Source organism: Cornus florida, unplaced genomic scaffold (genome assembly GCF_030987335.1).
Source record: "Cornus florida cultivar Cherokee Brave unplaced genomic scaffold, ASM3098733v1 CherokeeBrave_3.0.0_Hap2_Chr03, whole genome shotgun sequence".
In the NCBI taxonomy this organism is placed as follows: Eukaryota; Viridiplantae; Streptophyta; class Magnoliopsida; order Cornales; family Cornaceae; genus Cornus; species Cornus florida.
In genome coordinates this window covers 29,644,814-29,659,946 of record NW_026775573.1, presented here as the reverse complement: position 1 = coordinate 29,659,946, position 15,133 = coordinate 29,644,814, and the positions used below count along the sequence as shown (strand labels likewise).

The 15,133-nt window shown below is 38.6% G+C and overlaps 1 protein-coding gene across 1 annotated transcript; it reads right to left on the bottom strand.

Annotated features, from left to right (window-relative positions):
- Positions 1 to 11,330: 11,330 nt before the first annotated feature.
- LOC132301369 (uncharacterized) lies at positions 11,331 to 13,151 on the bottom strand. Its single transcript, XM_059798628.1, has 3 exons — positions 12,929 to 13,151; positions 12,390 to 12,832; positions 11,331 to 12,278 (listed from the first exon to the last, which is right to left on the bottom strand). Exons 1-3 carry the CDS (start codon positions 13,149 to 13,151, stop codon positions 11,331 to 11,333), a joined length of 1,614 nt encoding a protein of 537 aa, XP_059654611.1.
- Positions 13,152 to 15,133: the final 1,982 nt, after the last annotated feature.

Genomic DNA, 15,133 nt, shown 5'->3' with positions numbered 1-15,133 from the left:
CAAAAAATACCCTATAATTTGGCTTCATCCTGCAGGTTCAAACTATAAATTAATAACCACCTGACTACTAAAATCTTAAGTTGTCACCAACAGGCCAATCGCCTAACGGTATCAGATTCCTACTTTTCAGAAAGAGATCAGAATTTCGAGAACTGTAATCATGGGAAGAGCTTTAGAAATGTACCTTCGTTTCTATAATCATGTACGTTGATGACCCACGAATGAATGTCGATCCGGTTCAAAAGGGTTGATTCAGTTGAAGAGTGCTTTATCTTCCGAAAAAATTAAATTGGATCGTGTTGCCCTTAAATTTAGTATTATTAGGACCTAAATTAGGACCTAATCAGAATCTAAAACGGAACAATCCAATTTAATTTTTTCCGAAGATAAAACACTCTTCAACTGAATCAACCTTTCTGAACTGGATTGACAATATAATTTAATCGTATATGTCTACTCGTAATATATATTATATAATATATATACCCTTATTATATTATTTAAGTTTTTGAGACTATTTTTGAAATATGTGAAAAGATAAATAACTCTCTTAATTTAGATTTTTTCACTCTTGAACCACAGTGAAAAAATAAATAAAAATATTCAACTACGAAGGGAGGAAGATAGCACTTTATGAGTTAATGCAAAATTGTATTTAACATTAAAAAATGAAGAGAAATGCTTTTTTTGACAATAGATATATACCCGACAAAAAACAGACTTTCACGTGGCAACAACCTATTTGCGCACAACACTTTCCTCTCTTACTCTGCTCACAGCCTCTCTCACTCCTCTACAAAACCTTCCAATCTCTTTGAGAGGATGAAACACAGTTCCTCTGCAAAACCTTCCAATCTCTTTGAGAGGATGAAACACAGTTCCGCGCCCCACCACCACCACAATTTTCACTTCTTGTCACCACAACCAGTGACTAAAACACCACCACCATAACTGGCAGTCACCGCATCACCACCACTACCGGCGGGGGCTGCCAACCCACCACCACCACCACCTTAACCCCCACAACCACCACTACCACCAGCATAGTGGTAGACTGATGAAGTGATGACCACGGAAGGTTCAACGAGGCCTACAGTGAGCAAGGTTATGCTCGAAGAACGTCGACAATAAAGGACGGTTGCGAGATGGTCGTGACAACGACAAAGTTGACTGGTGGTCGACACTGGCGGATCCAACGTAGACCCCAAATTTTTATTTTATTTTATTTTAATTTTATTTAATTTTATTTTTTATTATTACTGTGGGTATTTTTAGCCCAGCCCAAATAATCCCAAGTTAGCTAAGCCACAATACTAAAATAAAGGCCCAAGCTTAACAAACCCTATTAATGATGAGTATTAGGATATGAAGTAAAACATATTTTGAGATAAAATTGTTGTAAAGGTAATTCTGAAATTATATATATAGAATAAATTCATAATTTCAACACTTTCAAATCATCATGAAAAATAAACAGAGCTCCTGTGTTTATCTAGAAAGTATTCAACAAACAAACAAAAAAATCTATGGCATTATAAACTACGAAAATTTGATGATTTTGATCTCTAGTAGACAAGGAGTATTAGTATAAAAGAAAACATCTAAATCCAATAATTTACAAATCAAAGGTTACTAACTTACTAGAGATTTAGATAAAACAAATATATATGGGTAAGTGTTAGAATTTCAAATCGATTTATAAAATAAAACTACAAACAAAAATTACAATAATTCAACCAAAAAAACAAAATATGAAACGTGCTAAAACATAGCACGATGGGAGATGATTTTTTTGCTGATTGCATAACCGTACAGGACCTTGTTTGAAAATTTGACTTGGAGCCTATTATCGACGAATTCGAGTATTTAAAGTCTCGTCGAGCACAACTTAGATAGATATTTTGTAATATTTGAATTCAAATATTTATCTAGATTATGTTGTAAAAAATTTTACTTAAGAAATTGTGTTATTAAATTTATGTTTAATTTTAGGCCACCCCACTGATAATTCCTGGATCCGCCCTGGTGGTCGACGACAAGGACTGATGATGGCAGAGAACAGAACGTCGGCGAAATGATCGGAAGTTGCAGGTTGTCGACACAATCTAATACAGAGAGTGTTTGGTGCGTGCAGACACGTGGTGCGCTATTCCGGCAATGGGCAAGGAAGGAAGAATACACTGCGAGCAAGGATCAGCGTTGCGTACGGGATGGCCATGACTGACTGCAACCTATGAGCTCGGTGAGGATGGCGTTGAAGGGTGATTGGTATCACCAGGACGGGTCTGTGATATCGTCGGATTCGTAATCGGATTCCGACCAGAGACCAAACTTGCTAGGAATCTGTGGCCAACGTCTCAACTCCGTCAATCTCTTCACTCCCGACGAATCTCCGTCACCAATTTCTTTACTTGATGGTGATTCCATGGTGCTGAAGCTGGCAGCAGGAAAGAGAGAGGAGACAGATGACAGAGGAGTGAGAGAAACTGAAGAAAAGTGGAAAAGAGCAATGCCGCAATTATGCAGTTGACACATGTTGTCGGTTTTGGTCGGGAAAAAGCAAGTCGGACAGAATAGCACTGCTCTAATTTAGTAGTTTTATTTCAAAATAAGAAGTGTTGAATGGGAAATTGGGAATCATGTGAGTGGAATAAAATAGTAAATTAAACCTCAAAAAAAAAAAAAAAAAAAAAGTAGTAATTGAAAATGTTGGAAAAGTCATTTTATATTTTCAACGTGGCAGTTAGCATTCCAAAGGAATTGTTAGTTTTCCAAAGTGAAGAGTAATTAGTGAACCCTTCAGATTTATGTACATTAATGCGCACACACTGTCTTTATATTTGGCCATCCAAACCTAGCAAAAGTCACAAGACTCAACCGAGAGAGCAGAAGAGGGCAATTTTGTACTCCTAATCATGATTTTTCCTACCGTTGGTATGCTATACTCTTTTATTTTCCTTTGATATTTGTATACTTGTGTATTATTTTATTTATATTCAAGAGCTTGTATGATGTTGCACATATCACTGATATTTTCAGTAAGAGCCGTGATAGAGAAATCGAAACTTTTTACAAAAAAAACACCTTTCTCTCTGTATCTCTTTGTTTCTCTCTCGTTTCTCGATCTGGACTATTGGATGTTCATCTGTTTTATCAATTCTTCTCACCTTTCCTCTCTCTCAAAATCTGGTGGTCATGACTCATTCACAAGAGTTTCCATTACAAGAGACATTTTTTCTTTGATAGAATGAAAATATACTTGAAAAGAAAACCAATTTTTTTATTTAAAAAAAAAAAAAAAAAACTAACCGAGAGAAGAGAAATGATGAATCTTCTTAAAGTTTCCTTTAATTTGCATGAATACAAAATTCAAAGGAAATAAACAGCATCTCATGCGCCGACTTTTAGAAAATAACCTGACGTGGACAACTCACGTTAGATTCGGCCTCTATTCAGGTGTTTGGTTCGGTTCTCATATCATTTTTCTTTCAATAATTGTTTGTCCATATGAGATGCAGATTATATGCTTTTGGCCCTAAATTTTAGGGTTTCTTGAGTCATATGACACTATTATTTATTTATTTATTTTTAAAATGGTACTGCTGATTTTGGTCATATTGTTTGGTGTTTTTAATTTTTTGCAGCCATTGCAAGGTCGCTAAGAGATGTCCAACCAGCGGACTATCTATTCAAAATAGAATCTCTCTCAATACTTTTGGAATTGGGAATTGAAAAACATGAATCAAATGAATTCGAAATTGCTGGATATAAGTGGTGTGGTTGAATATTCTCTCTACTTCCTTTAATTTTGACCTTGTTATCATCCTTAAAATAATTTAGAAATTGAAATATACTCAATTTCAATTTTATGCTTTCAGGAAGTTGTCTTTCTATCCAAAAATGGTAACAAGAAACAAAATGTGAAAGATCACATCTCAATGTACCTGGTAGTAGTTAAGATTAACTAACTCATGGTTGGGAGATCAATGTAAATTTCAAATTTTTGTTTTTGATCATATCCTTGACAAGTACTTAACCATTGAAGGTAAGTTACATTCTTTCTAACACAAATTTTTTATTTTTATTTTTATGAACCTCATGTTATAGTATGATATTTCTATTTATATAATATCTATATATGTAGATGCTGTACAAGTTCATAAGATGAAGACAGAATGGGGTTTGGACCAATTTCTTTCACTGGATACACTTAAAAGAGGATTTTTACATAAAAATGGGCTTAAGGCCCCATATTTACTGATTTTTACATAAAAATGGGCTTAAGGCCCCATATTTACTCATTGATTTAGTCAAAGTTTAATAGTTTCAAAAAAATGAATTTAACCCAAAAGATGATTTGGCACATGATCTACTGTTTCAAATTTGTGTTGCCTAAAATACCCTTTTTAATATTGAGTACATTTACATTATTGCCCTTTATTTCCTCATCCATTTTACCTTGTTGCCTTTACTTATTTCCTAACCCAATTTAAGCTATTGGAGATCCACTCGTCAGTTTAACAGACTAGCTGGGAGCCTTAACCCTAACATTCCCTTCGTGCAGAGCCCTCACCCTCATATAGTTTACTCTTGTTGCTGTTCTTCTTATTGGTGGTCTATGTGCTTTTGTGAATTGAACTTAGTAATTTGGTAAGTACTCTCTCTCTCTCTCTCTCACACACACACACACACACCCCCGTTTTGGGTGGATCTCCCTCGATAAATCGAAGTATTTTGCATATCCAAAGAAAATTACGTGATCTATAAATTTCTTTTGGTAGAACGAATCTAGGGTTTGTGTTTTATATTGAATGCTTTAGATGAGAATTGAATGAATTAATTGACTGTGTGTTTGATCAATGTTTCTGTAGCTATATCCCTTTCATTGGGTTAAGTGATGTTTTATATTATTATTCCCATCATTTTTGGATGATCTTCTTATGAATTTGTTATCTTCTTAGTATTAGAAACAGCTTTTGTATATATACACACACACACACACATATACATATATATATATACACATATACAGATATATATATATATATATATATATATATACACACACACACATATATCTGTATTAAAGCCATATGGAATGGAAGGGATTATGGTTTTTTCAGTATAATGATGGGAGTAATATTATCTCTTTAACGAAAAGAAAATAAATAATTAATGTATGGTGGCATGAAATTGATGATCTTCCCATGTATATATGTGGGTAATTATATAGCTACAGAAACATTGAGAAGTGAGAAATTTCAGCATGGTCATGACCCAAAAAATAAAAAATAAATAAAAAAATAAAATAAAAATTTCTATGACATTCAAAGTTCAAGCACACAATTAATTAATTCATTCCATTCTCATCTAAAGCCTTCAACATAAAATACAAACCCTAGATTCGTTCTACCTTTCTTTTATAGATCACGCAATTTTCTTTGGATATGCAAAAAACTCCGATATATCGAGGGAGATCCACCCAAGATGGATGAGAGAGATAGAGAGAGTACTTACCAAATTACTAAGCTTAGTTCACAAAAGCACATCGACCACCAATAAGAATTATGTAAAGAGTAAACGATGTGAGGGTGAGGGCTTTGCACGAATGGAATGTTCGGGTTAGGGCTCCCAGCCGGTCTGTTAAACTGACGAATGGATCTCCAATAGCTTAAATTAGGTTAGGAAATAAATAAGGACAATAAGGTAAAATGAATGACGAAATAAAGCGTAGTAAGGTAAATGTACTCAATATTGAATAGGGTATTTTAGGCAACACAAATTTAAACAGTAAAACTTCATGTGCCAAATCATCTTTTGGGTCAAATTTATTTTTCTGAAACTATTAAACTTTGACTCAATCAATGAGTAAATATGGAGCCTTAAGCCCATTTTTATGTAAAATCCCCACTTAAAAATCCCTCAAATGGTTACCTTGTAGATGATATTGCTGTGTATTTGGAGCAGAGATTTTTGTTATTAAACATACAGGCAAAGGGGAATGTTTGTCCATGAAAAAGGAACTAGATAACAACATCTACACTTGGAGGGTTGATAAGTTTTCATCATTAAGTAAAGCATTCATTTTCTCTGATGAGTTTAAAATCAACCAATGGAAGTGGTAAGATCAGTTTTATATCTTTTTAGTGGATATATCTATATATATATATATATATACACACATATATATATGTTATATTTAGGTATTTTACAAACATAATTGTCCACTATTGGCCTTGAACCCCTCTGTAGGTGCAAAATTTCACCCAACCAATAATGATTAAGAGAAATAAAACAACTCACTCAATAAGCAATAAAAATGAATAAGAACAGTATATAGAGAAGCGTAGAATTGCTTGATCCTTTTATTGGAGGTCTGGGCCTCTATTTATACATAAAAGATTGGCTGAATTATGGTAGGACTCGCATTGCTTGTCCTCCAATTCTTTCCCTACAAAAATTCTTTACAAATAGAGCTCATTCCTTTGTATAATTTTCCTCGTGCAGTAGTTTCTTACTTTGCTGTATCCTTCTTCTAATAGGACTAATTTCCTTTCAATGGATTTGAGCTGTAAATAACCTGATCCATGTGACATTGCTAACGGGCTGGATCTCTTGTTCCGAGCTTGAGCAATGCTACAGAGATCAATTAGCTGTGACTTTAGGCTAGTGTCTTATGATTTTTGGCTGTCAACGAGCTTGGACTAGGCTTTGAGCAGGATGGGCCTCTGACATTTGTGACGGGTATTTATATTGCGATGACGTGTACAGTTCTCATTGGAGGGAGATTTTTCCCTCCACACTTTGCCCCCAATTCCCTCTTTAATTGGATTGCGGCTTCTATTAAAAAGGGAATTGAAGTTGCACGGTTGTCTATTTTGCAAAAAGACGGTTCGAAGATCGCCCATTGCCATTCTTCCTTAAGAGATTCCATAAGGGTTACTTTTGCTCTCATTACGTTTCTTGCGTTCTTCATTCCGTCGTCTTATCAGGTTAGTTCTTCATCTTTTTCTCTTCGATCTTGCATTATGAGTACTTCGACTATTGCTGAGCGTATAGAGATCGTAAATTCTGAGTCCACTCCCTCGTCTTCCCTTATCTCATTAGGGTTCCCCCACCTAGGGTTTCGAACTTTCCTAAACCTGTAAATGACTCGGCTAATCAGCCGGGTGCTTCCCCAATCCAGGCTGAAACATCTACCTCTGGGTCAGAAAATATTCTTACTAAGGAAGAACGAAATGCAATTTTATCTATTCGTCGCATCCCGCTCTCCATTGAATCCGTAATGGAAGAATTCGAGATTCCCGAGGGGGTAATAATTGCAGAATACCCCAAAGGCGCTGATTTTTACACCGGCGAGGGCGTCGGAGAAGACGAGTTGCTCCTCTCTGTTGGGCATCTCAACGCTCTTAGGTTCCCCCTTCATCCTTTCTATCATTTAGTCTTCAACAAATTGGGGATTGCACCCCTGCAAGTAAACCCTAACTTCCTTCGAGTAATCTCAGCATTCCTCATTCGCCAGTGGCAGGAGAGTCTTGACCTGACTTTGGCTGATTTGCTGATTACTTATTATATTTCTAAGCATGGGACCGAACCTTGTCGTTTCTTTTTCACTTCCCCCTTGCACCAAAGGATATGTATAGACCTCCCTACTTCTGAGAAGAAGTGGAAAGAGAGGATGATAATCGTTAAAGGGAGATGGGCCGTGCCCCAATCGAGCAAACTCCCTATCCCTCGCAAGTTCGGGAAGTTAGGTATAGAACATCCCCCCTTTCTTCATGAAGATTGTTCTAGCTGTTTCCCATGTCGAGTCTTATTCTTTCGATATATTTACGAGTTTCTTGGTGTTTTTTCAATGACATTTCCTTCTTCGACTGCCAAGAAGAGGCTTTCCTTCCTAGAAGGGCAGGTTTGGAACGACCCTCCCTCGGTCGAGAGCTTACTTACTTCTGCGAGTCTTAAAGCAGTTGCTTCCAGAGCTGTAACCACTGATCTCATGGACCTCTAACTTCCATCATTCGACAGCTTCCCCATGACTGAGGAAGAAAAACAGAGGGCTGCAGCCTTGAAGAGGAAAGCTGCAGAGAATGCCCTGCTGACTATATTGCATACAAACGAGCAAGAGAAGGAGGTTGACGAAGTCCCTTTGAACAAAAGGGCAAGGCTGAACCCTTCTTTAACCACGAAACCCAAGGGTGCTTCTAACCCAACAAGCAAAGGGAAGAAAGCCAAGGAGATTAACCCTGAGGATGAAGTCAGCGCCTATGTCCTTACCGAGGCTAGGGCACCTTGGACTCCTTCTTTCTTGAGGGTTGATAAGTCCATCCTCCACGTTGGTGATTCTATGATCACTGACCCATCTACAGCATTGGCCGTTGCTCGGGGAATGTGTCTCCCCAAAGATGAAGAAATTATCGGCAGAATGAGGTTGGACCAGCTACTCCCATCTGCCCCTATTCGAGCCATAGAGGTTTACTCCTTTCTTCATTTCCATTATCATAATTGTCTTACAAATTTTCTTACATTGTTATTATCTCATGATGCAGGGCTTGTATCATACTATGGCCCTCAGTGCTACTGCTGAGGCTCAGTCTCTTTCTCTTAAGAAGTTGGAGAAAGACCTCAGCAATTCTAAGAAGAAGGTATCCCATGCCATTGCCAATGCACAAATTGCATATGAGGCTCGGGATGTTTACAAGAAGCGTCTGGCTGCTTCTGATGCAAAAGTTGAGTCGCTTGAGGCTGAAGTCCAGCGTCTAAATGATGCCCTTAGCACCTGCATCACTGCCGGGAGGCAGATGCAAGGTCGTTACTCCAGTCTGGTGCGCTTGTCAAGTGCAAAAGCTTACCAGTCTGGCTTCAATCAAGGCTCGGGCCCCAAAACAATGGATCCTGATGCCTTTGATGTGAACATGGGGGTGTTCTTCCCTTATAATGAGGGTCCGAAGGCTCAGGAGGCTGAGGTGCTTTTTACTGAAATGGTGAAGGCTCACCCGGAAGATCCTCCAAGCTCATCAACTCCTGTAACTCCTGGTCCTTCAATTCCTCCACCTGCAAGTCTAGCTGTAGCAGATGCTTTCGAATCTGCCCCGTTTGATCCGAAGAGGAAGTAGGATCAAGCAAAAAAAATTTCCTTTTCCTTGTAAAGAAACAATTTTGAGAATGATAAATTTGAATGATATAACCTTGTTTCTTAAGATGTGTTTCTTTTATTCTGTTTCGACTGAGTATGCTTGTATGCTTCTGATATTGCACACACTATGTTGATAGATTTTTTTTTTTTTTTTTTTGGAGAAGATACTCTACCTGAAGGTTCCTTATTTGTTTTAGTCCGAAGCAAAATAAATAAGAGGTTTTCCGAACTGGACACTCAGTGTCCAAGGCGAATGGATTACTCCCTGGCGCTGAGCCTGAGGGACTCCCTTAAAAGGTTCTCCGAGTCGGACACTTAGGGTCCGAGGCGAGATTTTGCCGAGCCGGACGCTTAGGGTCCGAGGCGAATGAACTACTCCCCGGCGCTGAGCTTGAGGGAGGTTGTGTCGAGCCGGACATTTAGGGTCTGAGGCGAGATTTTGCCGAGCCGGACACTTAGGGTCTGAGGCGAGGTTTTTGCCGAGCCGGACACTTAGGGTCCGAGACGAGATTTTGCCGAGCCGGACACTTAGGGTCCGAGGCGAATGAATTACTCCCCGGCGCTGAGCCTAAGGGAGGTTGTGCCGAGCCAGACACTTAGGGTCCGAGGCGAGGTTTTTGCCGAGCCGGACACTTAGGGTCCGAGGCGAGATTTTGCCGAGCCGGACACTTAGGGTCCAAGGCGAATGAATTACTCCCCGGCGCTGAGCCTGAGGGAGGTTGTGCTGAGCCAGACACTTAGGGTCCGAGGCGAGGTTTCCATATATATATTCTTCTCTTCGTCGTTTTTTTTTTTTTTTAAACAACTTGCCGAAGACTAAAAAATGATAGGAGGCCAAGAGAGCGAGTAACAATGGCTGGGAAGTTTCCTATTTGTTTAATTTGGAGACTTTCCTCCATTGATACTCCCTTCTTGGCAACCATATGTAATGGACTACGCATATATTAACCACATTTCCTTTTTATTTTTATCCGATGTGGGACAAAGAGTTTTAACCATAGGTCAAAATGCATGCTTTTTAATAACTTGCTTCCAACATTGCTTTGCATAAAAGCATAAAATTGCATAATCATAATGTAGTATGAAAATTTCTTTGCATAAAATTTGAAAATTTCAAATTTCTTTCTTTGCATAAAAATTTTCAAAATTTTTTTCCTTTGCATAAAAATTGCTTTCTTTGCATAAAAATTGCTAATGCATAATGTGACGCAAAATTGCATAATCATAGAATGGTGGTTTGGCCCCCATTTTTATGGAAAGAAACAAATAGAAGCGAAATAAAGAAAAGCATGGCTGACTGTGGGCTTACGCAGCCTTATTTGTGAAGAATTCTTAATAAAATTGACAAACTTATCTAATGGAAATACCATTTAAGGTGTATTGCATTCCAAGGACGCGCAATGGGACGTCCGTCAGTTTCGGCCAAACGATATGCTCTCTTCCCCACTACTTCGGTAATCCTATAGGGTCCGGTCCAATTAGGTTCCAATTTCTTTACATGAGCTGTCTCTTGCTTCAGAACCCAATCGCCTACCGCAAAGCTCCGGAATCTAACACGTTTGTTATAATTGTTGCGCAGCTGCTGCTGATATGAAGCAAGCCTAATTGCTGCAGCATCCCTTTTTTCATCGAGGAGGTCGAGACTATGTTCGAGCTGCTGACTATTGTTTCCTTCAAGCAACAAGGATGTCCGAAGGGTTGGAATCGCCGCTTCGGTTGGAATCACTGCTTCGTATCCATAAGCCATGGCAAAGGGACTCTCCCCTGTGGGCCACCGTGGTATGGTTCGGTACGCCCAAAGCAGCTGAGGGAGATTCTCGTACCATTTCGTTTTGAGTTTCTCCAATTTCTTCTTTAAACAACTGAAAATGGTCCGATTAGTTATTTCAGCCTGTCCATTCCCTTGTGGATGACTAACTGCAGCTAATTTTTGTATAATTTCATGCTCAGCGAAGAATTTTCTTGTACTTTTATTGTCGAGGTTCTTACCATTGTCCATTATAATGACTTTTGGGACCCCAAACCGGCAAATGATGTTGTTCTAAAGGAAAGTTTTTACCTGCTCACGGGTCACACTTGAGTAGGCCTCGGCTTCTACCCATTTAGTGAAATAATCTGTAGCCAGTAGCACGTACTCCTTTTGTTCCACAGTCTTGGGTAACGGGCCCACTATATCAATCCCCTATTGTGCGAATGGTCATGGATTTGCCATTGCATGCAAATATTCGGCACGTTGATGCTTCATGGGACCGTGACGTTGACATTTGTCATACCTCCGAGTATACTCTTCTGCATTCTGGGCCAAGTACGGCCAGAAGTAACCTTGAGTCAGGACTTTATGCGCAAGGGATCTACCCCCAGAATGGTTGCCACAATCTCCGTCATGGATTTGTTTCAACACCACAAGAGCCTCAGTAGGGCTTAAACATTTCAGGTAAGGACCTGAAACTGACTTTCGGTATAACTGATTGTTAACGATGGCATATTTAGCTGTGGTGAGACGGAGCTTCGGTGCTTCGAACTTCTGGTTTGGAAGAACTCCATGCTTGAGGTAGGCTTCCAATGGATCAATCCAGTATGTTTCTCGAGGAACAACTGGAATCACTATTATTTCCTGCGGAAGATTAATGCTGGGCTCGTCCAGGACGTCAATTGGCACTATCCGAGTCAGATCTTCATTTGAGGATGACGTTGATATGGCCAATTGATCTGTTTTGGCATTCTCAACACAAGGTACCTGATAGAATTCGATCTGATCGAATCCCCGTGCAACGTTCTCTACAGCTTCTTTATATGCTTTCATTCTTTCCTCTTTGGGATAGTACTGACCTGTCACTTGATTTATAACAAGCTGTAAGTCACTAAAAACCTTTAAGCAACGTACCTGGAGGCTGCTGGCCAATCGAAGACCAGCAAGTAACGCCTCATACTCGGCCTTATTGTTCGTAGCCGGGAACTTCAAACAGATAGATTGCTGCAACTTGGTGCCTTCGGGTGTTGACATTACAACTCCTACCCCTGCACTTACTTGATTCGAGGAGCCATCGACTCGAAGTTCCCACTGTGGTTCAGGGTGTACCGGCTCTTCGGGAGTGTCTTCATATTCGAGAAGAAAGTCTGCTACAACCTGTCCTTTATGCGACACCTTTGGCTCATAAGTTATGTCGAAGGAATTAAGCTCGATAGCTCACTTGGTAATTCTCCCAGATAGATCGGGCTTAGAGAGTATACCCCGTATAGGATAGTTGGTGAGTACCACAATGCTATGAGATTCAAAATAATGCCGAAGCTTCCTCTTGGCATAGACCAAGGCTAAGATAACTCTTTCTGTTTTACTATATCGTGTCTCCGCATCTGTCATGGTCTTACTTGTGTAAAAGACTGGATATTGCCTCTTTCCTTCCTTTCTAATCAATGCTGCACTTCTCGCTATATTAGAAATTGCCAAATACATAATAAGAACCTCCCCGGGTTTTGGAGCGGATAGAATTGGTGGTTCGGCCATGTAACCTTTCAACTGACTGAGGGCCTCCTGCTGCTGAGGTCCCCATGTATCTTTATTCTTAGATCGTATAGCATCGAAGAATGGTTTGCACTTATCTGACAATCGGGATATAAACCGGCTGAGGGCTGCGATCCGACTGGTAAGAACCTGCACGTCCCTGCGATTTTTTGGTTCTTGATTCTGGTGCATAGGTGCTGGTAAATTCTCAATCTCATAAACTTTGAAACACCACAACAGGCACCTACCTACAATACCATGGCCTCATCTTTTTTGGTCGAAGCCCTCTATACCCAAGTTCTCCTTTACCTTTTGGGTAGCAATCCAGCATAGACTCCCAACCTTTAATAGGAGATGTACAGCACACGTCAATGCCACCATGTGCAGCCTTTGCAACACTGAATTAGAGTCCCATGACCACCTGTTCTTCCGGTGTTCATTCATCAAACCATTATGGTCATTTCTACAAACAAGATACGGGTTCCACATCCAACCATCCTCTTGGGCTGAACTCATTACTTGGGCATCCTTCTATTAGAGAGGCACCTCTAACTATCACAACAACTGCATGTCCAAATTGAGCCTGGCTTTCTTGGTATATCACACTTGGAATGAACGCAACAGTAGGATCTTCAAAAGGAAATTTCTTTCTGCAAATTCGGTTCTTCACCACACTTTGGAAGCAATTAGATCCAAACTGTTAGTATCTTCGATCTCTGACACCATCAACACCAGAAAAATCGCAACACAATGGAACATTCCTGAGTCACACATCCATCCACCGGCGGAACCACCAGACCCTCATGTTTAGCACTGCACTTAAGGTTGCAGTTGTTGGAGATTTGTCCATGTTTACCGGAATGGATGACTAGTAACGATCTTGTAATTTGTTTGACTTGTATCTTTAGGCCTGGGCCGGTTATGAGTTGGTGCTGTAACTTGGTTAGCATTGGGCTAACTTGTGGGTTGTAACTTTCTTATATATATATATATATATGTACTACTTGATCTTTACACAAAAAAAAATAAATAAATAAATAAATAAATAAATAAATAAATCGACAATAGATGACTCTACGTGGCTTCCTATTCGTGGGCCATTGGAAAACCAAAAGATATGAACTATGTAATTGTTCATCTCCGCAACAGAACCTCAACCTGGTTTCAAGGGAACAGGTGCAAGAATTCTAAAATAGCTCACCTCCACTGATTCCATATCGTTCGACACCCGAGCTCTATTGATTTCCACTGACACACCGATTTTGCGAAGTAGGTGGCGAAGCCTGAGGTGTTCTAAACCGCTATGGATTGGAGTATTGGGCAGCACACGGACAAATACAAATGTATAAAAGTTTTTCAAGTTCGGTTTGTTAGCAAATCGCCGCAGGTTTAAATATCCATAGCTAACTCGTTAGTTAATCACATCAAAACGGACTAAATTAGAGAAAATTAAGGTTTTGAAGGGGCAAAACAAATTGAAAATTAGCTATTTAAGTTTGAGTGGTACTTAAAGACTCAAAAATATTTTAAAATCAAAATCAGCGAATTCTTGGATCCGATAGAAAAAATTGGGTTTGTCCGTAGAGATGATTATATGGGCTACAAATTTAGGATTGCAGAGATTTGGGTTTTGCAAGTGATTTTATGAAATTTGTTGATAGATTCATGCGAGTGAAAGAAAGAGGTGGCGCAGAGGAGAGGGGTGACACATGTTGAGTAGGTTTTTTATTGGTTAAAACTAGTAGTTCAAAATATCATTTTCCATTTACTCATTGTTGAAAAGAGTCATGACCTTTTCTTGATTAATCACACAAGATTGAAACAGTTTTTAAGATATGTAAAAGTTAAATGAATCTCTTATTCAAATTATTCCAAAAAGAGATTTTTCTAGATATAACTCTTGAGCCACGGTAAAATCGATATTTTCACCCTACAAGGAAGGAGAATAATTCAGCAGTTTTTAGTTTGTGGGAAATTGTATTTGACAAACTTTAAAACAAGATTAATTATTTCCAACAGTAAAATAATATAGTAGTTTAAAAAAAAAAAATAATGTAGAGATCAAAAAGCTGTTGAATTTATTTCATCATCTCAACATCGATTCATGGGGAGAGGCATATGATTGGTTAGTATCAGGGCTGGCTCGATACGTATTGAGGCCGGCTCGATACGTATTGAGGCCTAAGACAAGAAAATTTTATTTTTTATTTTTTATTTTAGTACATTAACATAAATAATACTGTATTAATTAAGTATATTCACTATTGAATGCTTATTGAAATGAGTTAAAAATATATATATATATATATAATAAAAAGTTAAAAGATTTTAGAAAGAAAAAAAAAAAAAAAGTGGGAAAAGAAACAGAAGTCAATCATATAATAACTTTTAGTTCAATTCAAAAAAAAAAAAAAGAAAAAAAAAGAGAGAGATTGGAGAGCAAGCTAACTTCGGATCAATATCAAAATTATATTGAAGAAAAGGACAAAGAAAAGCAT

What these genes read in the sequence shown, in the direction of transcription:
- LOC132301369 (XM_059798628.1), bottom strand. Translation starts at nt 13,151, where the DNA reads ATGAGTTCAGCCCAAGAGGATGGTTGGATGTGGAACCCGTATCTTGTT. An exon ending in AAAGGTAAAGGAGAACTTGG is followed by an intron (nt 12,833 to 12,928) that starts GTATAGAGGGCT and finishes AGAATTTACCAG; the next exon opens with CACCTATGCACCAGAATCAA. An exon ending in TTGAATCTCATAGCATTGTG is followed by an intron (nt 12,279 to 12,389) that starts GTACTCACCAAC and finishes TATGAGCCAAAG; the next exon opens with GTGTCGCATAAAGGACAGGT.